Source organism: Macrotis lagotis, chromosome 7 (assembly GCF_037893015.1).
Source record: "Macrotis lagotis isolate mMagLag1 chromosome 7, bilby.v1.9.chrom.fasta, whole genome shotgun sequence".
Taxonomy (NCBI): Eukaryota; Metazoa; Chordata; class Mammalia; order Peramelemorphia; family Peramelidae; genus Macrotis; species Macrotis lagotis.
The window spans coordinates 201,762,837-201,778,960 of NC_133664.1; the positions used below are offsets into that span (position 1 = coordinate 201,762,837).

Sequence of the window (16,124 nt, forward strand, 5' to 3'; positions counted from 1 at the left end):
GAATTGGGTCACAGCTCCAATGCCTTGGATAAAGGATGTATGATGAGCCTGGTCAAGTATTTAGAGTAACTCTACTTTATGACTTGGGACACTGGGGTTCCCTTGGTCACCAGGAAAAACCCATATCCTTCTCCCATAGCCATGGCTCCTTCCTCTTGTCTATATACCTCTGCCCCTAGAATCTCTCTTGGCTTCTTCCTATATCCAAGTGTGGGTTCTCTTATTAGTACCAGTCTCAGTTCTTACATATGCTTTCCCCAATCTCCCAAGTACTGGTGTAGTAAGCAGGATTCAGTATGAACTTGGTTTTGAATGTGGGGAAAATAATGGTGAGGCATTAGAAGGGGACAGAAAAAAAATGTTGATGTACATAGATACCTTCTTGTCTCAGCTCATCGTTGGTTCACAGGATGAATTTCCCTATGTTCTGGATGAATTGTTGGCATTAGAGGTGAATTGTCCCAGCAGGAATATGTAAGAAAGGGGACACTGCTTCTGTCACATTAACTTTGGAATTTTCTCTACTTCCCTACTGAGAAGCCCAAGATCTATTAGAATCTTTCAGACTGGGAGCTGGGATGTGGGATTGCCTGGACTGGGGCTTTGAGTTTAGTCCCTGTGACTTATGGGAAAAGCTGAAAGATCACTCTAGGAAAGAGGGGGCAAAGGGAGAGTTAGTGCTTAGGTAAAGAGGAGGGGCCATGTTTAGGAGACAGCTCCCTTCCCAGTCTTCCAAAGATTCACATCCCCACCCTCTCTTGGACAGTTCCTTCATCTCAAGTTACTCTGGTTTTCCATTCATTCCATGGCTCTTCTGTTTCCCCTGCAGCTACCTTGCTCCCCAGATTGCAGACAGGGAAAAAAAGCCCCACCACATTCTCCAACACCAGCACCACAGTCCCATTGGTCCCCTCCCTCCCTGCAGCACCAGCTCCCCCAGTCACCCCATTGGCTAGAGGTTCCATCAATCCCCACCCGGTTATGCTGACATCATTCTGCAGTAGCAGGGATGGGGTGGGAGTGAGTGAGGGATCGAGAAAACCCGGGGAACGGGAGGGAAAGAGAGCCATTGCCAGTCCCCCTCCCCCACAACCTTATCTACACTGGTCCTTCTGCCCTGGTCTGCTCCAACGGATTAATCCATGAAGTTCCCCTCCACTGTCACTCCCTGGCTTATCCTTTGACCCTCTTCCCCACAGCATCCTTTCCTGAAGGTGGAATAAGGAGGGAAGCTCCCAGGGGAGAGCAATTGCCTTGCCCTGCCCCACACCATGGCCCCCTTGCTGCTCCCCCTCCTTCTGACCTCCCTGCTCCCCACCAGCTTCTGTAATAAAGGTGAGTGATGAGGGGTGGGCACTGGTGGGGGGTGGTAGAAAGGAGATAGGGAGTTGGGAGGTGGGCAAGGGATGCTAAGGCTCTTTGAGTATGACCTGTGTCTTTCCTTCCACTCATCTCTCTCTCCATCCCTTTCCCCAGTATTACATGCTTCTTCACACACTCTTCACCCATGTGTTTCTCACTCTTCTCCTTTTTCTCTCAGGTAGTTCTCTTTTTAAACTCAATGTCTTTCCTCACCTCTCTTGATCACACCATATTAATTGCTTGTCTCTTATTGTATCTGCACATTGGTTTCTCCGTTCTTAGAAGTTGCATTTGAAGGGAGATACATATCTTTCTTATCTACCCATTTCTCAAGGGAGTGTATTTTCTGTGAGTGTGTGGAAAATTGATTTGATTTTTCTCTATTCAGCCCAGGGAGAAACCATTCTCTGTAGTTTAGCCATTCAGAGCACGTATGTTTTTGCATGTTCATGCACGTATATGTTCTTTTGCTGGTACACAGCTGGGTTGTGGGTTATCAGAACCCAGGAGCCCTTTAGCAAAAGGGCAGGTGATCAATTTATAAATTCATCTGGGTAAAGTGTTCAGAGAGAAGAAGAGAGACAGGGAAGAGGTTGAGGATTGGGGCAGAAAGCTAATGGAGAGACGTAGGAGGAAGAGGATGAGAGAAACAGGTGTGGGAGAAAAATAAGAGGAAGGAAAAGAGAGAAAAGAGTTATCACAGGTGGAAGGAAGATGAAAAAAGACAGGGAGATGAGAGGGAAAACATGAAGAAAGAAATGAGAAGAGATGGTAAAGACTCTAGCACAGCAGAGATTATGAGGCATAGAAGGAACATAGGGAGAGGAAAGGAAAGATACAGGGTAAGAAGAACTGGAGGTGGTGGGGGAGAGAGGAGAAAACCCAAGGAATGAGAAGAAGAGAAAGGAGAACTGAGAGAAAAGAAGAGAAAAGAGAAGCGAAGTGAAGAAAAGAAAGGAAAGGAAAGAGATGAGGGGGAGGAAAGAAAGGAGAAGATACCTGAAAGGTGAAGGAAGAACTGGGGGGGGGGATAAGAGAGAAGAGAAAAAGGAGGGGAGACTTAAAGGAAGAAAAGAGGAGAGGGAGAGAAGAGAAGAGGAGTAAACAGGGAAATAGAGAAGGGAAGAACTGGTGAGGAGAGAAGAAAGAGGGAAAGGTAGGGAAAGGCAGGAGAGAAATTGAGGGACAAGAGAAAGGAGGAAAGAAGGAAAAAGAAGGGTGTGGGGAAAGGAGAGAAGAGAAGGAAGAGAGAATGGATGAAAAGGAGGGAGAAGGAAGGAATGAGAACTGAGGGAGGAGAAAAGAGGGGAGAGGAAAAGGGAAGAGAAAGCTGAAGGGAAAACTAGGGAGAGAAGCTGCCCTTGCTGCACTTGTTCCCCTCCATCTTGTGTTGCATCTCTGTCTTGCCTATGCCCCTTCTCCTTGCATCTCCTGCCTCAACCTCAGCCTTTTGGTGTCCTGCCACATCCTTTTCTATCCTGTTCACCATCTTGTGGCTCATCCTTCAGCTGTGGAGGGTAACAGGGAGGGGCATGATGTCTACAATGCACAAGAGACTGAGGGTCCAGTACATGAGATTTCTATTCTCAGGTGACTGCTTTCCCCCCTCAAAATACTGGTAGTAGGAATTGTGGATTTAGCAGCATATTCCCTATAAAACATTTGAGATAAACTTCCTTTCAGTGACTCAGTTATTCTTTGGTGACATGACTCCCATCCCTCCTTCCCATACACTGGAAATTCATTAAATATAATTTAATATCCTAGGATTTGGTGGTGAAGAAAGATTGAACAAAGATATAACTACCTATTCCCCAGTGGAATTTTTGGTTGAGTAGAGAGCAAGGGCAGTGGGGCAGAAGGTGAAATTCTAAACCAAGTTTCTTGTTGGGAAATTTGGGCCCACTGGGACAATGATATGGCCCCTCATGTTCTATTTTGTGCATTTAAATCCCTCACTCCAGAGTCAACATGATTTTGAGCAAAAATTGAGGGGAGGTTCCCTGAGTCCTTTGAGTAGAAATAATGGTGGGGGGGGGGGGAGAAAGGCTTTTGGAATGGTCTCAGGAAAAAAAGAATGAAGACTAGATCTTTGATGTGGATAAGGAGGATAGGAGCAAAACTTGCTAAAGTTCAAGATATGGAACTCAGATCCTAACTCCTGGCTAGGGTTAGCTATGAGGGCTGTAAGAGATACAATCCTGGGGATTGGCAGATGTATACTCAATGAGTGTGTTTAGCAGTGGGGGCAGGGAGGATTAGACCAGCTTAATAATTCTCTAGGATGGTGGCACCAATGGGTCCAATTATTGGTATTGATCTCTCTCCTCTATCCCTGATTCTTCCAATGAAGTCTCCCTTCTTTGCCTCATATCTCTTTCTTCCTCCCCTATACCTTTACTTCCCCCTGAGGGTATTAGTTTTGGATTAAGATTTGACTGGGATAGATGACATGAAAAATGAGGGAATTTAAATTGAAATTTAGAGGAAGTGGAATTTGAACCCTTTCCTTTCCCCCTCCCTATCTCTGCTGTGACCTCAATCTCTCCTTATCCTCTTTTCAAGGCTTTTTCATGTCCCATTTCTGGTGTTCCCTTATCCCACCTACTTCCTCTCTGCTAAATGCTTTATAGAGATGAATCACCCATTCTCTTGACCCTTATATTCAGAGTAAACCTTAGGATTTCAATGTAAATATGTTTGCCATGGAAATAAAAGGAATAGATTATATGTTCTGCCTTTCACCTCCATGCCCATACTCTGTTCTCTGGGGTTGACCTGGTGCCCTTCCTGTTTGACTTTGGGTAAGTCTATTAACCTTTCTGGACTTCAGTTTTCCTAGGAGAAAAATGATGCAAGTTAAATGAAATGACCTCTAAGATCCCCTTCCAGCTTTAAGAAAGAAAAAAAAAATTATCTTTGCAAGTGTGAAGGAAGGATAACAAAGGCAAAGAAGCGGGAGGGGGATGGGTAAAGAGGATGGGGAAGGGTAGCCAAGGCCTGGGCCTAGAGGGGTTGTTCATGGAGTGGGGTCTTGACTCACAGGGTCTTCCTCTCTGTTCCCTGCGGTGTCAGCCAACAAACACAAGCCATGGATTGAAGCAGAGTATCAGGGCATTGTCATGGAGAATGACAACACCGTCCTACTCAATCCACCACTCTTTGCCCTGGACAAGGATGCCCCTCTTCGATATGCTGGTAATGACTGGAAAAGTAGGGGTGGGGTAAACAGAGACAAGGAAGAGGAGAAATAAGCATAGAAATGTATATGGGTGAAATTATAAGGCATGGGGAGAAAGAAGGGAGAGAAGGAGTACAAGGAGAATAGGAGAAACTTTAGGAAGAGGGAATAATGGCAAGGAAAGGGGAAACCTAAGGCTAAGAGAAGAGAAAGGGGGATCAGAGGGAAGGATATAAGCAGGGATTGAATTCAGTGGGGCCTATCAGGATCTCAGTTCTGAAAGTACAGGAAAAAAGGGAGGATTTTTGTTAATGTGGGGAGGAGAAAAGGGTCGAGAAGTATATAATCTGATCACAGGAAAGGAAGGGGAGATGACAGTAAAAGTTTGGAAGGTGTGTCAAGGGCCTGGTACAACAGAATATAGGAGGGTTAATGTGGACAGGGAGAAGGGAGTCAAAGGAGAAGCTAGAGAAGAAGCTGATGGGAATTCTAAGGCCTTTCTTTTCTTTCCTGACTAGGTGAAATCTGTGGGTTCCGACTCCATGGAGCTGGGGTTCCTTTTGAGGCTGTGATCCTGGATAAGGCAACTGGAGAGGGGTTGATCCGAGCCAAGGAACCAGTAGATTGTGAAGCTCAGAAGGAACACAGCTTTACAATCCAGGCCTATGACTGTGGTGAAGGTCCAGATGGGGCCAATACCAAGAAATCACACAAGTGAGGGAATCTTTCATTTCCTTCTTCTTTTCTTCCTCTTGAGGTCATATTGATTCCTTACTAGTATCAGCACACCTAGACCCCACTGGTTCAGTGATTACCTAGCATCCACAATTGGTGATCAAAACACTCAGTGATATATGTGGTCCTTGCCCTCCAGAAGCTGCCAGTTATGGATGCACATGTCCCACAGATTGCATTTTTATACTATATAGATCACACAGATTATAATTCATGCCATGCAGACCACATTATTTCTCCTCAAATGTTTAATACATTACATAGCATGTGCCCCTCATATATAAATGCCATACATATTCCACATTACTTTTTATAGTTAGTTTTACTTTTTCACTTTGGATTTTGTTTTTGGCTTTATATCCCACATTAACTTATAGGGTTATTTGATGTCAATTCTTGTTCTTGTTGTTCAGTCATGCCCAACTCTTCCTGTTCCATTTGGGGTTTTCTTGGCAGAGATTTTAGTTTGCCATTTTTTCCAGTTCATTTTACAGATGAGAAAACTAAGGTAAACAGGGTTAACAGGCTTGATCAGGGTCATACAGCTAATAAGTGTCTGAGGTCAGATTTGAACTCATGAAAAGGTATCTTCCTGACTTTGGATCCAGTTTTCTATCCACTTTGCCAATTAGTTGTCAACTCTTCATGAGAACAAATGCTTTGATCTCTTAGGAGAACTCTTAATGCTTCCCACAATTGACTCTTAATGCTTTTCACTTCATTGTCTGGCATCACCAACCTCCTATTAGGTATCTAGATTCCCCATGATCTCCTTATGAGGCTAACTACACCATCTCTTAGGAAACCGTTTAATCCTCTCCCCAGGGGTGGGTACTCTACTTCTTTCCTTGGACATTTCTTCACTTTGAGCTAATGCTCAATGGGGTCTAAAGGTTATAGTAGTACACTTAAGAATAGTACACTTGGGGCTAGATGGAGAGTAAGAAGAAGAAATCTAATAAATATAGTCCTACCACAGGTTTAGGACTGCTTTGATGCAGTTCTGTTCTGAAATTCTTCTCTGGTTCGTTTTTGCATCCTAAGTTCTCTAGATAGTAGGCCAATATTAACCTTTCTCCTTCCCCTGGTTTATACAGGGCAACAGTGCACGTGAGGGTAAATGATGTGAATGAGTTTGCCCCAGTATTTGTGGAGAGACTGTACCGGGCCTCAGTAACTGAGGGGAAATTGTATGATCGAATTCTACGAGTGGAGGCTATTGATGGGGACTGTTCCCCACAATATAGTCAGATCTGCTATTATGAGATCCTCACTCCCAACACTCCTTTCCTCATTGATAACGATGGTGAGTACATTCCCACTTCCACCCTGATATCATAACTCTTGTCCCCCAGATCTCTCAACTGGAACACAAATCTTTGCTTACCCCAGACTCCATCCCACATCTTCCTTGACAACTTCCTGTTGTCTAGTTTATTTTTCATCATTGGGTCCATTGTATCTCTCCCCCTTCTTTCCTTCCCTCTCTTCTCCATCTCCCTACTTTCTTTTCTCTCTCTTTCCTCCCTAGCTTCTCTCTTCCCTTTCCCCTCCTTTTTCTTTTCCCCTTTCCCCTTCTTCCTGCCCTCCCTCTTTCCTTTTCCCTCTCTTCCTTCCTCTTTCCTATCTTTCTTTACTTACTATAGGTCTTCATCTTTTCTTCCAGGGAACATTGAGAACACAGAGAAACTGCAATACAGTGGAGAGAGGCTCTATAAATTTACAGTAACAGCATATGACTGTGGGAAGAAGAGGGCAGCTGATGATGCTGAGGTAGAGATCCAGGTGAAGCCCACATGCAAGCCCAGCTGGCAAGGTGAGCAAACTAGACCTCACTGTGATCCTTTAGCCCCCCCCCCCCCATTTTGACCTTGATGAAGTAAATTTAACATTTGACTCTTAGTTTGCCCATTTTTGGACTTTCATGATGATCACATAGATAAGCCTGAACCCTAACTTGAGGAATGAAAAAATATAGAAGGCAAAGACTAGGAATTTTGCAGTTTTACCTGTGGACTGAGCAGTCCAGTCATAGACTAAGCTGGACTCCATAGAATCTGAAAAGATGGCTGTGGGGAATTGGAACTAGGATAGCAAATTTGGAAGAAATGACTTACTTTCCTTTTGTTTGTCACCCCCCCCCCCACTCCCTACAGGTTGGAGCAAAAGGATTGAGTATGCACCTGGTGCTGGGAGCCTAGCATTATTTCCTGGCATCCGCCTAGAAACCTGTGATGAACCACTGTGGAACATCCAGGCCACCATTGAACTGCAGACCAGTCATGTGGCCAAGGGCTGTGATCGGGACAACTATTCAGAAAGGGCCCTTCGAAAACTCTGTGGTGTGCCCCTCTTCCCTACTCCAACCCTGGGTCATGTTCTTTTGTTCTTCCTCAGCCCTTATCTCCCTCTTTCTGAGAATCTTCCTTGTATCCCCTAAGGGTCAATAAATATCACACTCACAGTTTTTAAATACTTGGGATTCAGGAAAGATTAGCTTAGCTTCCTATTCCCCAAAAGTTGAGATGGGAGAAATGGATATAATTGACAGATGCAATTTTAATACAACACTACAATGGCTGAAGTGCATTGAGGGAAAGCAGGATTGGAGAGTCAGCTAGGAAAACCTCACAAAGCTTCCCATGGAGGTGTCCTCAACCTGAGTTTAATTAAGCATGATGACCATCAAAAGGCAGGCTGGAAAAGATGCTTAAAACTTTTCTTCTTTCCATCCCCCATTTTGAGAATAGATCTCAGTCTACCAAATCCACATCTTGGTTTTAATAATTCTGTATTCCTTGGGGGGGGATGCCCTACAGGTGCTGCTACAGGGGAGGTGGATCTGCTCCCCATGCCTGGCCCTAATGCTAACTGGACAGCAGGGCTCTCCGTTCACTACAGTCAGGACAGCAGCCTCATCTATTGGTTCAATGGGACCCAGGCCGTGCAGGTTCCTCTGGGTAGTGGTGGTGGAATTGGATCTGGCTCCCAAGATGGTCTTAGTGACCATTTCACTTTATCCTTCTGGATGAAACATGGAGTGACTCCAAGTAAGGGCAAGAAAGAAGAGGAAACCATCGTGTGCAACACTGTCCAGAATGGTGAGTATCAAACTAGGAGGCAGGAGGGCTGAGATTGTTTGGCAAATTAGCTGTAAAATTTAACACTGAACCTATCTGAGCCTTGGTTTTCTTACCTATAAAATGAAGGACTTGGGCTAGATGACTTTTCAGCTCAATAAATATATAATCCATCTCTCCATAAATGTGGATAAGTTGAAAAGCAAATACTCCTTCAGTACATTGGAATGATATTCACCCTCATCATACATTGGTACCATTCTTCCCAACCTAGTTCTTGGCTCAATGTTCTGCACAAAATAATTATTTAATCAATATTATTGAAATTGGTAGCACAGTGCATAGAGCACTAGACCTGGAATCAGGAATAATCATCTTCCTGAGTTCAAATATACTTACTATGTGATCCTGGGCAAGTCCTTTAATTCTTTTTGCCTCAATTTCCCCCTCTGTAAAATGAGCTGAAGAGGGAAATGGCAGACACACCAGTATCTCTGCCAAGAAAACCCTGAAATGGGTTCACCAAGAGTCAAACACAACCCAAAAAACAAAAGTTGAATAGGTGAGTGAATGGATAGCAGAATTTAATTCTCTTTCACTCTTAAGTTTCTCCTTCAATATGGGTCTATTTCACCCTTTCACCCACTTATAATGGGATATCTTTAGGCATGAATATACATCCACATTCCTACTCTTTCACCATCTGTGGGACCTTAGGCAAGTCACTTTTTTATTTTGAACACTGACTTTGAGAGAATTCAAATGTCTATTCTCCATTTGTCTTCATTCTTGTCCCAAGTCTTGGTGTCTGATCTGTGTTCCTCCAACTCTCTCCATAGAGGATGGCTTCTCTCACTATTGGTTGACAGTCCATGGTTGCCGAATTGCGTTCCTTTACTGGCCTTTGCTGGAAAGTGCCAGGCCAGTCAAGTTCCTCTGGAAATTGGAGCAGGTTAGTATGGCACAATGGAAAATTCAGTCTCCTGGAGACACTCAATGGATGGGAAAAATATTGGCAAGAGATTTCCTATTTCCCATCCATTTCTTCCAATGTTATATCTTTTGCTTATTGAAGTTTCTCCACAGTCATCATTCTTTCTTGTTTTCTTCTTCCAACACCTGCCTCCCACAGAGAGCCTTTCTAGGTTGAGGAGTAGGGAGTAGATAGATTGCCATTAACCACAAACAGGCCTTAATTCTTAAGTTCTTTTCTATGTATAACCCTTGATTGTCCATGGTTATAAGTGACAGAGAACATATATAATTTTAAAAATCTGTGGATCAATTTAAAAGCTAATTAAAGCTAAGAACCATTTTCAAACAACCTATCTCTAGCTGACCACAAGAAGCAGCTGAATCCATTTTTTTCCCTCCTTTGATATCTCCTACTTATGCTCTGGTCAAGTAGCTAAATAGTCACATGTACAAAATGGGCAGATATCAAAAAACCTGGATAATCCAAGAACTAGATCCTTGCTTCTTGGATAATTAGAGTTTTTTGCAGTCTCTCCTTTGGTTGAGAATAGAGAATGGCATTTCCCATCTCTTAATTTCTCTAGTGTTTTCTATTGTCATCTTTGCCTTTTCTCCATTACTCATTGGCTCCTTCTTCCACCTCCAGATATACATGACCTAGTCCTGGAAAAAGTATGAAAGAAATAGTTTGTCTTTGAGGTTTCCCTGTTTTTTTCCCCACCTTCTTACCTGCCTTTTGAGACCTCAAAGGTCCAGTTCTCTTATGTAATAAATGAACTCACTCTAAAGGGTATTTGCATATTTAGAAACATAGAGTGGGCAAAACTTAAAAGCAAGGAATCTCTAGCGGTAGAAATTCAAGCACTGTGACACCTAAGTGATGGAAATATTTTTATTTTATTTTTATCAACTACTTTAAAGGCAGCGCTTGATGTTAAAGGATTAGTACTGAGAAGAAAGTCTCCCTCTTCACCCAGGAGGCAAGGATTATTGCCACTGAAACTTTCTTAGAAATTAACTAGGAAGGATGGTCCTGCTTTAATTCCTTTCCTGGTGTTGTTAACCTCTTCTAGGTGTGTGATGATGAGTGGCACCACTATGCTCTGAACCTTGAGTTTCCTACAGTCACACTCTATGTGGATGGAATTTCCTTTGATCCTGCTCTCATCCATGACAATGGCCTCATCCACCCACCCCGCCAAGAACCTGCCCTTATGATTGGGGCCTGCTGGACTGGTGAGTCCTATTCCACTCTTACCCCTATCCAAAAGTCACTGAAGGACAAAACCAAGATAAGGACCATCAAGGGGTGGTTATTGAGTTAGTAGTGTTAGTGAAAAGATGATGACCGACAGGGAATTAGTGGCCTGTAGTTCTGAGATGGCAGAAAGTATCTTTTCATTCCCTTATATCTGAGCAAGCAAACACTAATCTCAGAAAAACAAAAATTTTTATTTAAAAAAGCAGAGAAGGAACAGAGCTAGGAAGAATTCGTCAGAATCTCAGACTGCTAGAAAAGTCTTCCTAATGGTTCACCTGAATCTAGGTAGACCTATAATTTTTGTCTGTTTTGTCCTTGCTCCATCATTAGTGGAGAAGGAAAAGAGGATCATCTCTGGCAAAGAATCTTTTGGAAACCATAATAAAGCTTTTCTTTTTTCACTTTTCTTATTTGGGGCTATGGATTCAAAGCATCCCATTTGAAATGTCAACAGATCACACTGAGGTCTGGGAGATTGATGTTGACTAATTGGTGGAAGGAAGGTTCAGTTTGGAAGTTGTTCAGAGATTCCTAAGTACGGCATGTTTGGGGCTAGGATTCTGGTTGCAGAAGGACAGGGCTTCCCTTTCATTCCTTTTGGCTCATCTGCTTCTACCACTCTGAGCTCACAGATTCTCTTCCTTGCAGAGGAAAAAAGCAAAGAGAAGGAAAAAGGGGGAGACAACAGCACAGATGTGAACCAAGGTATGGTATATTTGTGCAAGGAGCAGTTTCCATTGAGAACTAGAACGGTGCATATTTTTTCCCTCATTACCCTCTCCAGTCCCATTATGTACTCTAGGGGATCATGACCTAAACAAAGACAGCAGAGCAGGGCCCATTCATCTCTGTGTGTATCTCCACAGAATGAGGTAAGGTGATCTTCTGATTAGCCTAATGTTGATTGGGGTGGAGGTGACAGGTAGAAAAGAGGAGTTGGTCATGTACCTGAGCATTTTTGGAAGCTAACACATCCAACCCTACTGAGTAGACCTGTTAGACCATGTAGGAGGGGAGGTGTGCAGCCTGGCTTGGAAACTGGACTGTGTCTTGGCAGACCACTCCTTCAGACTCCTCTGTGGCTCCCCTTTCCTCTTTTCTCCTTCTTGGTCTGATTTCCTTGTTCCAGTTTTTGCTCCGTTGGACTTGTCATTCAATCCTGTTGCTTCTCCTTTGGCATTCAGTAGTTTATCCTTTCCCTTCTAGTTTGATTTTCCCTGTATCTTTGCATCTTTTTCCTGATCCCTTCTCCCTCTTCCTTTTCTCTCCCATTCCCCCTCCTCTTTGCCTTTTCTCTCCTCTGTTTTGCCCTTCTCTCCTTTTCCTTTGTCTTCCTCCTTCCTTCCTTCCTATCCCTTATTTTCCCCATCTCCTGCTCCTGCTCCTATGTTCCTGCCCTAGGAGACCCTCTGCCGATTCACCACTACTTCCATGGCTACCTGGCTGGTTTCAGCGTGCGCTCAGGTCGCTTGGAGAGCCGTGAGGTTATCGAATGCCTCTATGCATGTCGGGAGGGGCTGGACTATAGGGACTTCGAGAGCCTGGGCAAAGGCATGAAGGTACAGGCCTTCCTTTACCTGCCTAGCATGTCTCCTTTTCCTGCCCCTGATCCTGCTCACTGCTATGTCTATGTCTGGGACCCAGGTCCATGTGAATCCCTCGCAGTCCCTACTCACCCTGGAGGGAGATGACGTGGAGACCTTCAATCATGCTCTGCAGCATGTGGCTTACATGAACACTCTGCGCTTTGCAACACCTGGTGTCCGGCCCCTGCGCCTTGCTACTGCTGTCAAGTGAGTGTGGGGATGAATCTTAGGATTTTAGAATAAGAAAGGGCCTCATAAAAACCATAGTTCTGCATTTTGCAGAAGAGAAAACTGGCCCAAGAGATTAGGTGACTTGCCAAAGTCACACAGATAATGAAGGGCAGAATCAAGACACTCCCAAGACTTTGTGGCTCACATTTCAATGACATTTTTTTTTTGAGAAACCTCTCCCCTTCTCTGCCTCCATTTATTTCTTTGTTCCTTCCTCTAAGCAGGAAAAGAAAAAAAGGATGATTAAGTATGGTGCTCTCAAATGGATCTCAGGAGACCTAGTTCCTAGTCCTGCCAGACTATTGTCTAACTCGCTGTGTGATCTTAAACACAATTCACTCTGGGTTTTTTTTCCCCCCATTTATTCTAAGTCCTGCCTCATCATGTCAATGTAAGGCTCACCTGCTTACTCACAGGTGAAACGTTTTGAGCTTGTTCCTTTCTTTATTTTTTTTTAATAAGAGACAAAGATCAAATCCCTGGGCCAAGTAGGTGAAACATTTTGAGCTTGTTTCTTTTTTTTTTAAATAGGAGACAAAGATCAAATCTCTGTGCCAAGTACCCAATGATTGAGTCCTTATTGAATACTTATTTTTAGGATACATTGCCATCTAGTGGATGGAACTGGTTACTTTACTCCCCTCCCCCCCATTTCTTTGTTTTCCCTCTCCCCTCCCCCACCGGTTGCTAAATCCCTTTTCCCTGCTGTGTCCTAGATTCTCCATCAGCAACCTGAGAAGAAGCATCCCTAACGGTTTCCTATCTTCTAGGGAGAATTAGATCGGGCTTTAATTTATAGTGGGCCCTTAATTCCCCTGTGGTAACTGGAGATTAATAACAAATTTAATGTTAGAGTTGTGAGGGTTTTTGGAAATCAGGCTAGAAAACCAAATCATGGTCCAAGGTACAGGGCAGGTATAGGTAAAGTTAAAATGGTGACAGGACAATTCAGTTTAGTTCACAGATGAGGTCTCTTATTCTCTAGATAAAATTCTTCTAAATTGATAAAAGAAACATGAACAGTTGGGATCTATTTAGTCTCTGGAACCAAAGCAATCTGTCTCCTCAATTCCCAAGAGTTCTTGGAATTTTATTTTATTTTATTTTGGATGAAAAGACTATAACTTCTGTCCTGACTCAGAGCTTGCTATTAAAATCGTGAACAGCACACTGGGATCATGGAATCATAAGATCATAAGGATCACAGATCACATTATTAGAGTTGGAATCTAGTCCAATACCCTCATTTCATAAATTGAGGAAACTGAGGCACAAGGTAACCTTTTTTATCAAGGTTTCAAAGTAGTAAATGATGAAGTCAGGATTTGAACCCACATTCTCTGATTTCAAATTCAGTGCGCTTTCTATTACATCATAGATATTATCATTGTCCTAAAGTGGGAACATGAGGAAAGGTCTAAATCTCTAAACTATCTAGAATTGTGAATTCAATGGATGATTACATATATTTTGTCCAAGGTTTCCTTGATCATCTCATCTACTTCCATGCCTTTCATGATTAGCTCAATCATATGATCCAAATCTTTCTTTAACCCTGATCTATTTTATATTTGCCTTTTCCAGGTACCTACTTGTAGGCAACTAGATGGCATAGTGGATAGTATTGGACTTGGAGTCAGGAAGATCTAGGTTTGAATCCTGCCTTGGATACTTATTTCCTGAGCTGTAAAATGGGTATAATAAAAGCAACTACCTCACAGGATTGTTGAGAGGATTAAATAAGATAATACATGTAAAGAACTTTTTGTAAACCTAAAAACACTGTGCTAACTATTATTATTTCTACCCCATTGTCCCACTGTCTCTTTCAATTTAATATATTCAAAGTTGATATCAGCCCCCTGACTTCTGTATTTCTATTAATAATACAACCACCTTGCCAATCACCTTAGCTCAAAATTTCTTGGTTATTTTTTACATTTCCCTCTTCTTTCCCTTCTTTCCACAACTAACCAGTCATGAAGTACAATCAATCACAACTAGCAATTTTGTCAGTTGAGAGCTGTACAAGATTGGGGGATACAGATCCTGCAATACCACAAAGCTATTGCTGAGGAAGTTGATGTGGGAGAGTTTAGGGCAGTAGGGCAAGTGATGCATGCATCATTTGGTAATTTCTTACTAAATATCCTCTCTAACAGTGTTGAGTACTTGCTTCTATGCAAGAGAAGCAGTACAATTGTCGTTCTCTAAATTTCAGCCTCTGTAGCCCTCCCTAGCAATGACTCCATCTGCCAATTCTATTTCAGAAATGTCTGTCCTATATATCCCAACTTCTCCAGTCATAGAACCACCACCTTATCTCAGATCCTCATTATCTCTTCCATGGACTATTGTTAAACATACTTTTTAATTGTCTCCCTGCCTCCAGTCTCTGCTCTCTCCAATCTACCTTTTTCCAGCTCCCAAAGTAATCTTAAAGCTGATGTTTTCCAGATATTTCCCAAGTTTGCTAATTGACAAATTTCCCACAGCTGTATAGTCAAAATTCAATCAAGGTACTCAGGGGGAAGTCTCAGGCTAGTTAAAAGGTCAATTCACTTTCTTGGTAAAAATCATATGCAGATATGGCTTGCCAGCCTGTTATCTTAGATGATTTCCTAAAACTGTATTGTTTTTTAGGCTGTCTTGGATAATGATGTGCAAATCACAACCTGGGAACCTTGCTCCCCAGTGTCACCGTGACTCTGAAACTGGAGATTCCTTCCTTCCTGCTGAGACAAGTTCCAGACTATTTATCCCTCCAAGCTTTATCTCTTGCCTTATTTTACCTCTCTCCTCTTTGGCTTGTGCAATCACGTCAAATCTGAATAGAAGCACAAACAGCAATTGTTTTTTTTTTTTTTAAAGCAAAATGATCTCTAATAGCACACAGAAAGTCCCTCCTCACCAGAACTAATTTATCCTGGAAAATGAGATACTTTCAGAGGAAATATAGGACAGGTGGTATAAACTTTTTTTTTTTATCTGAATCTTTTAGTTAGAAAACATGCAAACAGCAGCTGACTGGATGCCCAACTTATTTTGGAAAGTGTTGATATCATTTGCCTGGAGGGGTAGTTCAGAGAACTATGCTATTGGTTTGGTTTGGACTCTGCCTTCAAGGCAAGGCTTAGTGGTAACGTTCCCTCTGGTCAGAATCAGTAAGGACTGATGGAAGTGGATAGAACTTGGGCCATTATAACCAAAGTAGACCATCTGAAGGTTGTGAGTTTTTGCTACTAGGAAGGAGACATTTCCTGGGGTCTCCTCACTTTTAGACTTTTCACATTACTTGTTTTGATGTTGAACTCACAGTTCTTGCCTTTTGGGAGGCAAGTCTTCATTGTTATGAAATATGCTACAAAACAGGTGCTATACACATTATTTTTGCAGGGTTGTGTTAAGTTAATTATGTTTTTAATTATGTTTGATAGTTTGATATGTTTGATAATAGACAATAGACAGATAAATTTAAGGAAAGCACATTAAGCCATGGTCCCCTATGAGAACTAAAGAGTGCTGAAACAGATAAATTCTTCCTACCCAGAACCTTTCTCACAGCTGAGAATGACACCAGGAAGGGAAGTCTCTTCCCCTAGTGTAACAAATGGTTTGGCTGGATGAAATTACTAATTCTTCCTCTTCTTCCAGCCTCTTTGTGAGAGAGGGTCTTCCCTTGAAGAGACAAGGATTAGAAAGAGGATGTAAAA

At 42.6% G+C, this 16,124-nt stretch overlaps 1 protein-coding gene across 1 annotated transcript in view; it reads left to right on the forward strand.

Moving 5' to 3' along the window:
* Window positions 1–1,271: 1,271 nt before the first annotated feature.
* CLSTN3 (calsyntenin 3) overlaps window positions 1,272–16,124 on the forward strand; it is a 28,151-nt gene continuing 13,298 nt past the window's right edge. Inside the window, exons 1-12 of the mRNA XM_074195182.1 lie at window positions 1,272–1,335; window positions 4,438–4,560; window positions 5,062–5,257; window positions 6,376–6,584; window positions 6,945–7,094; window positions 7,435–7,620; window positions 8,098–8,379; window positions 9,198–9,310; window positions 10,407–10,569; window positions 11,243–11,299; window positions 11,996–12,153; window positions 12,239–12,387. Coding sequence (XP_074051283.1) covers window positions 1,272–1,335; window positions 4,438–4,560; window positions 5,062–5,257; window positions 6,376–6,584; window positions 6,945–7,094; window positions 7,435–7,620; window positions 8,098–8,379; window positions 9,198–9,310; window positions 10,407–10,569; window positions 11,243–11,299; window positions 11,996–12,153; window positions 12,239–12,387 — 1,850 coding nt within the window. The remainder of the gene's footprint in view (window positions 1,336–4,437; window positions 4,561–5,061; window positions 5,258–6,375; window positions 6,585–6,944; window positions 7,095–7,434; window positions 7,621–8,097; window positions 8,380–9,197; window positions 9,311–10,406; window positions 10,570–11,242; window positions 11,300–11,995; window positions 12,154–12,238; window positions 12,388–16,124) is intronic.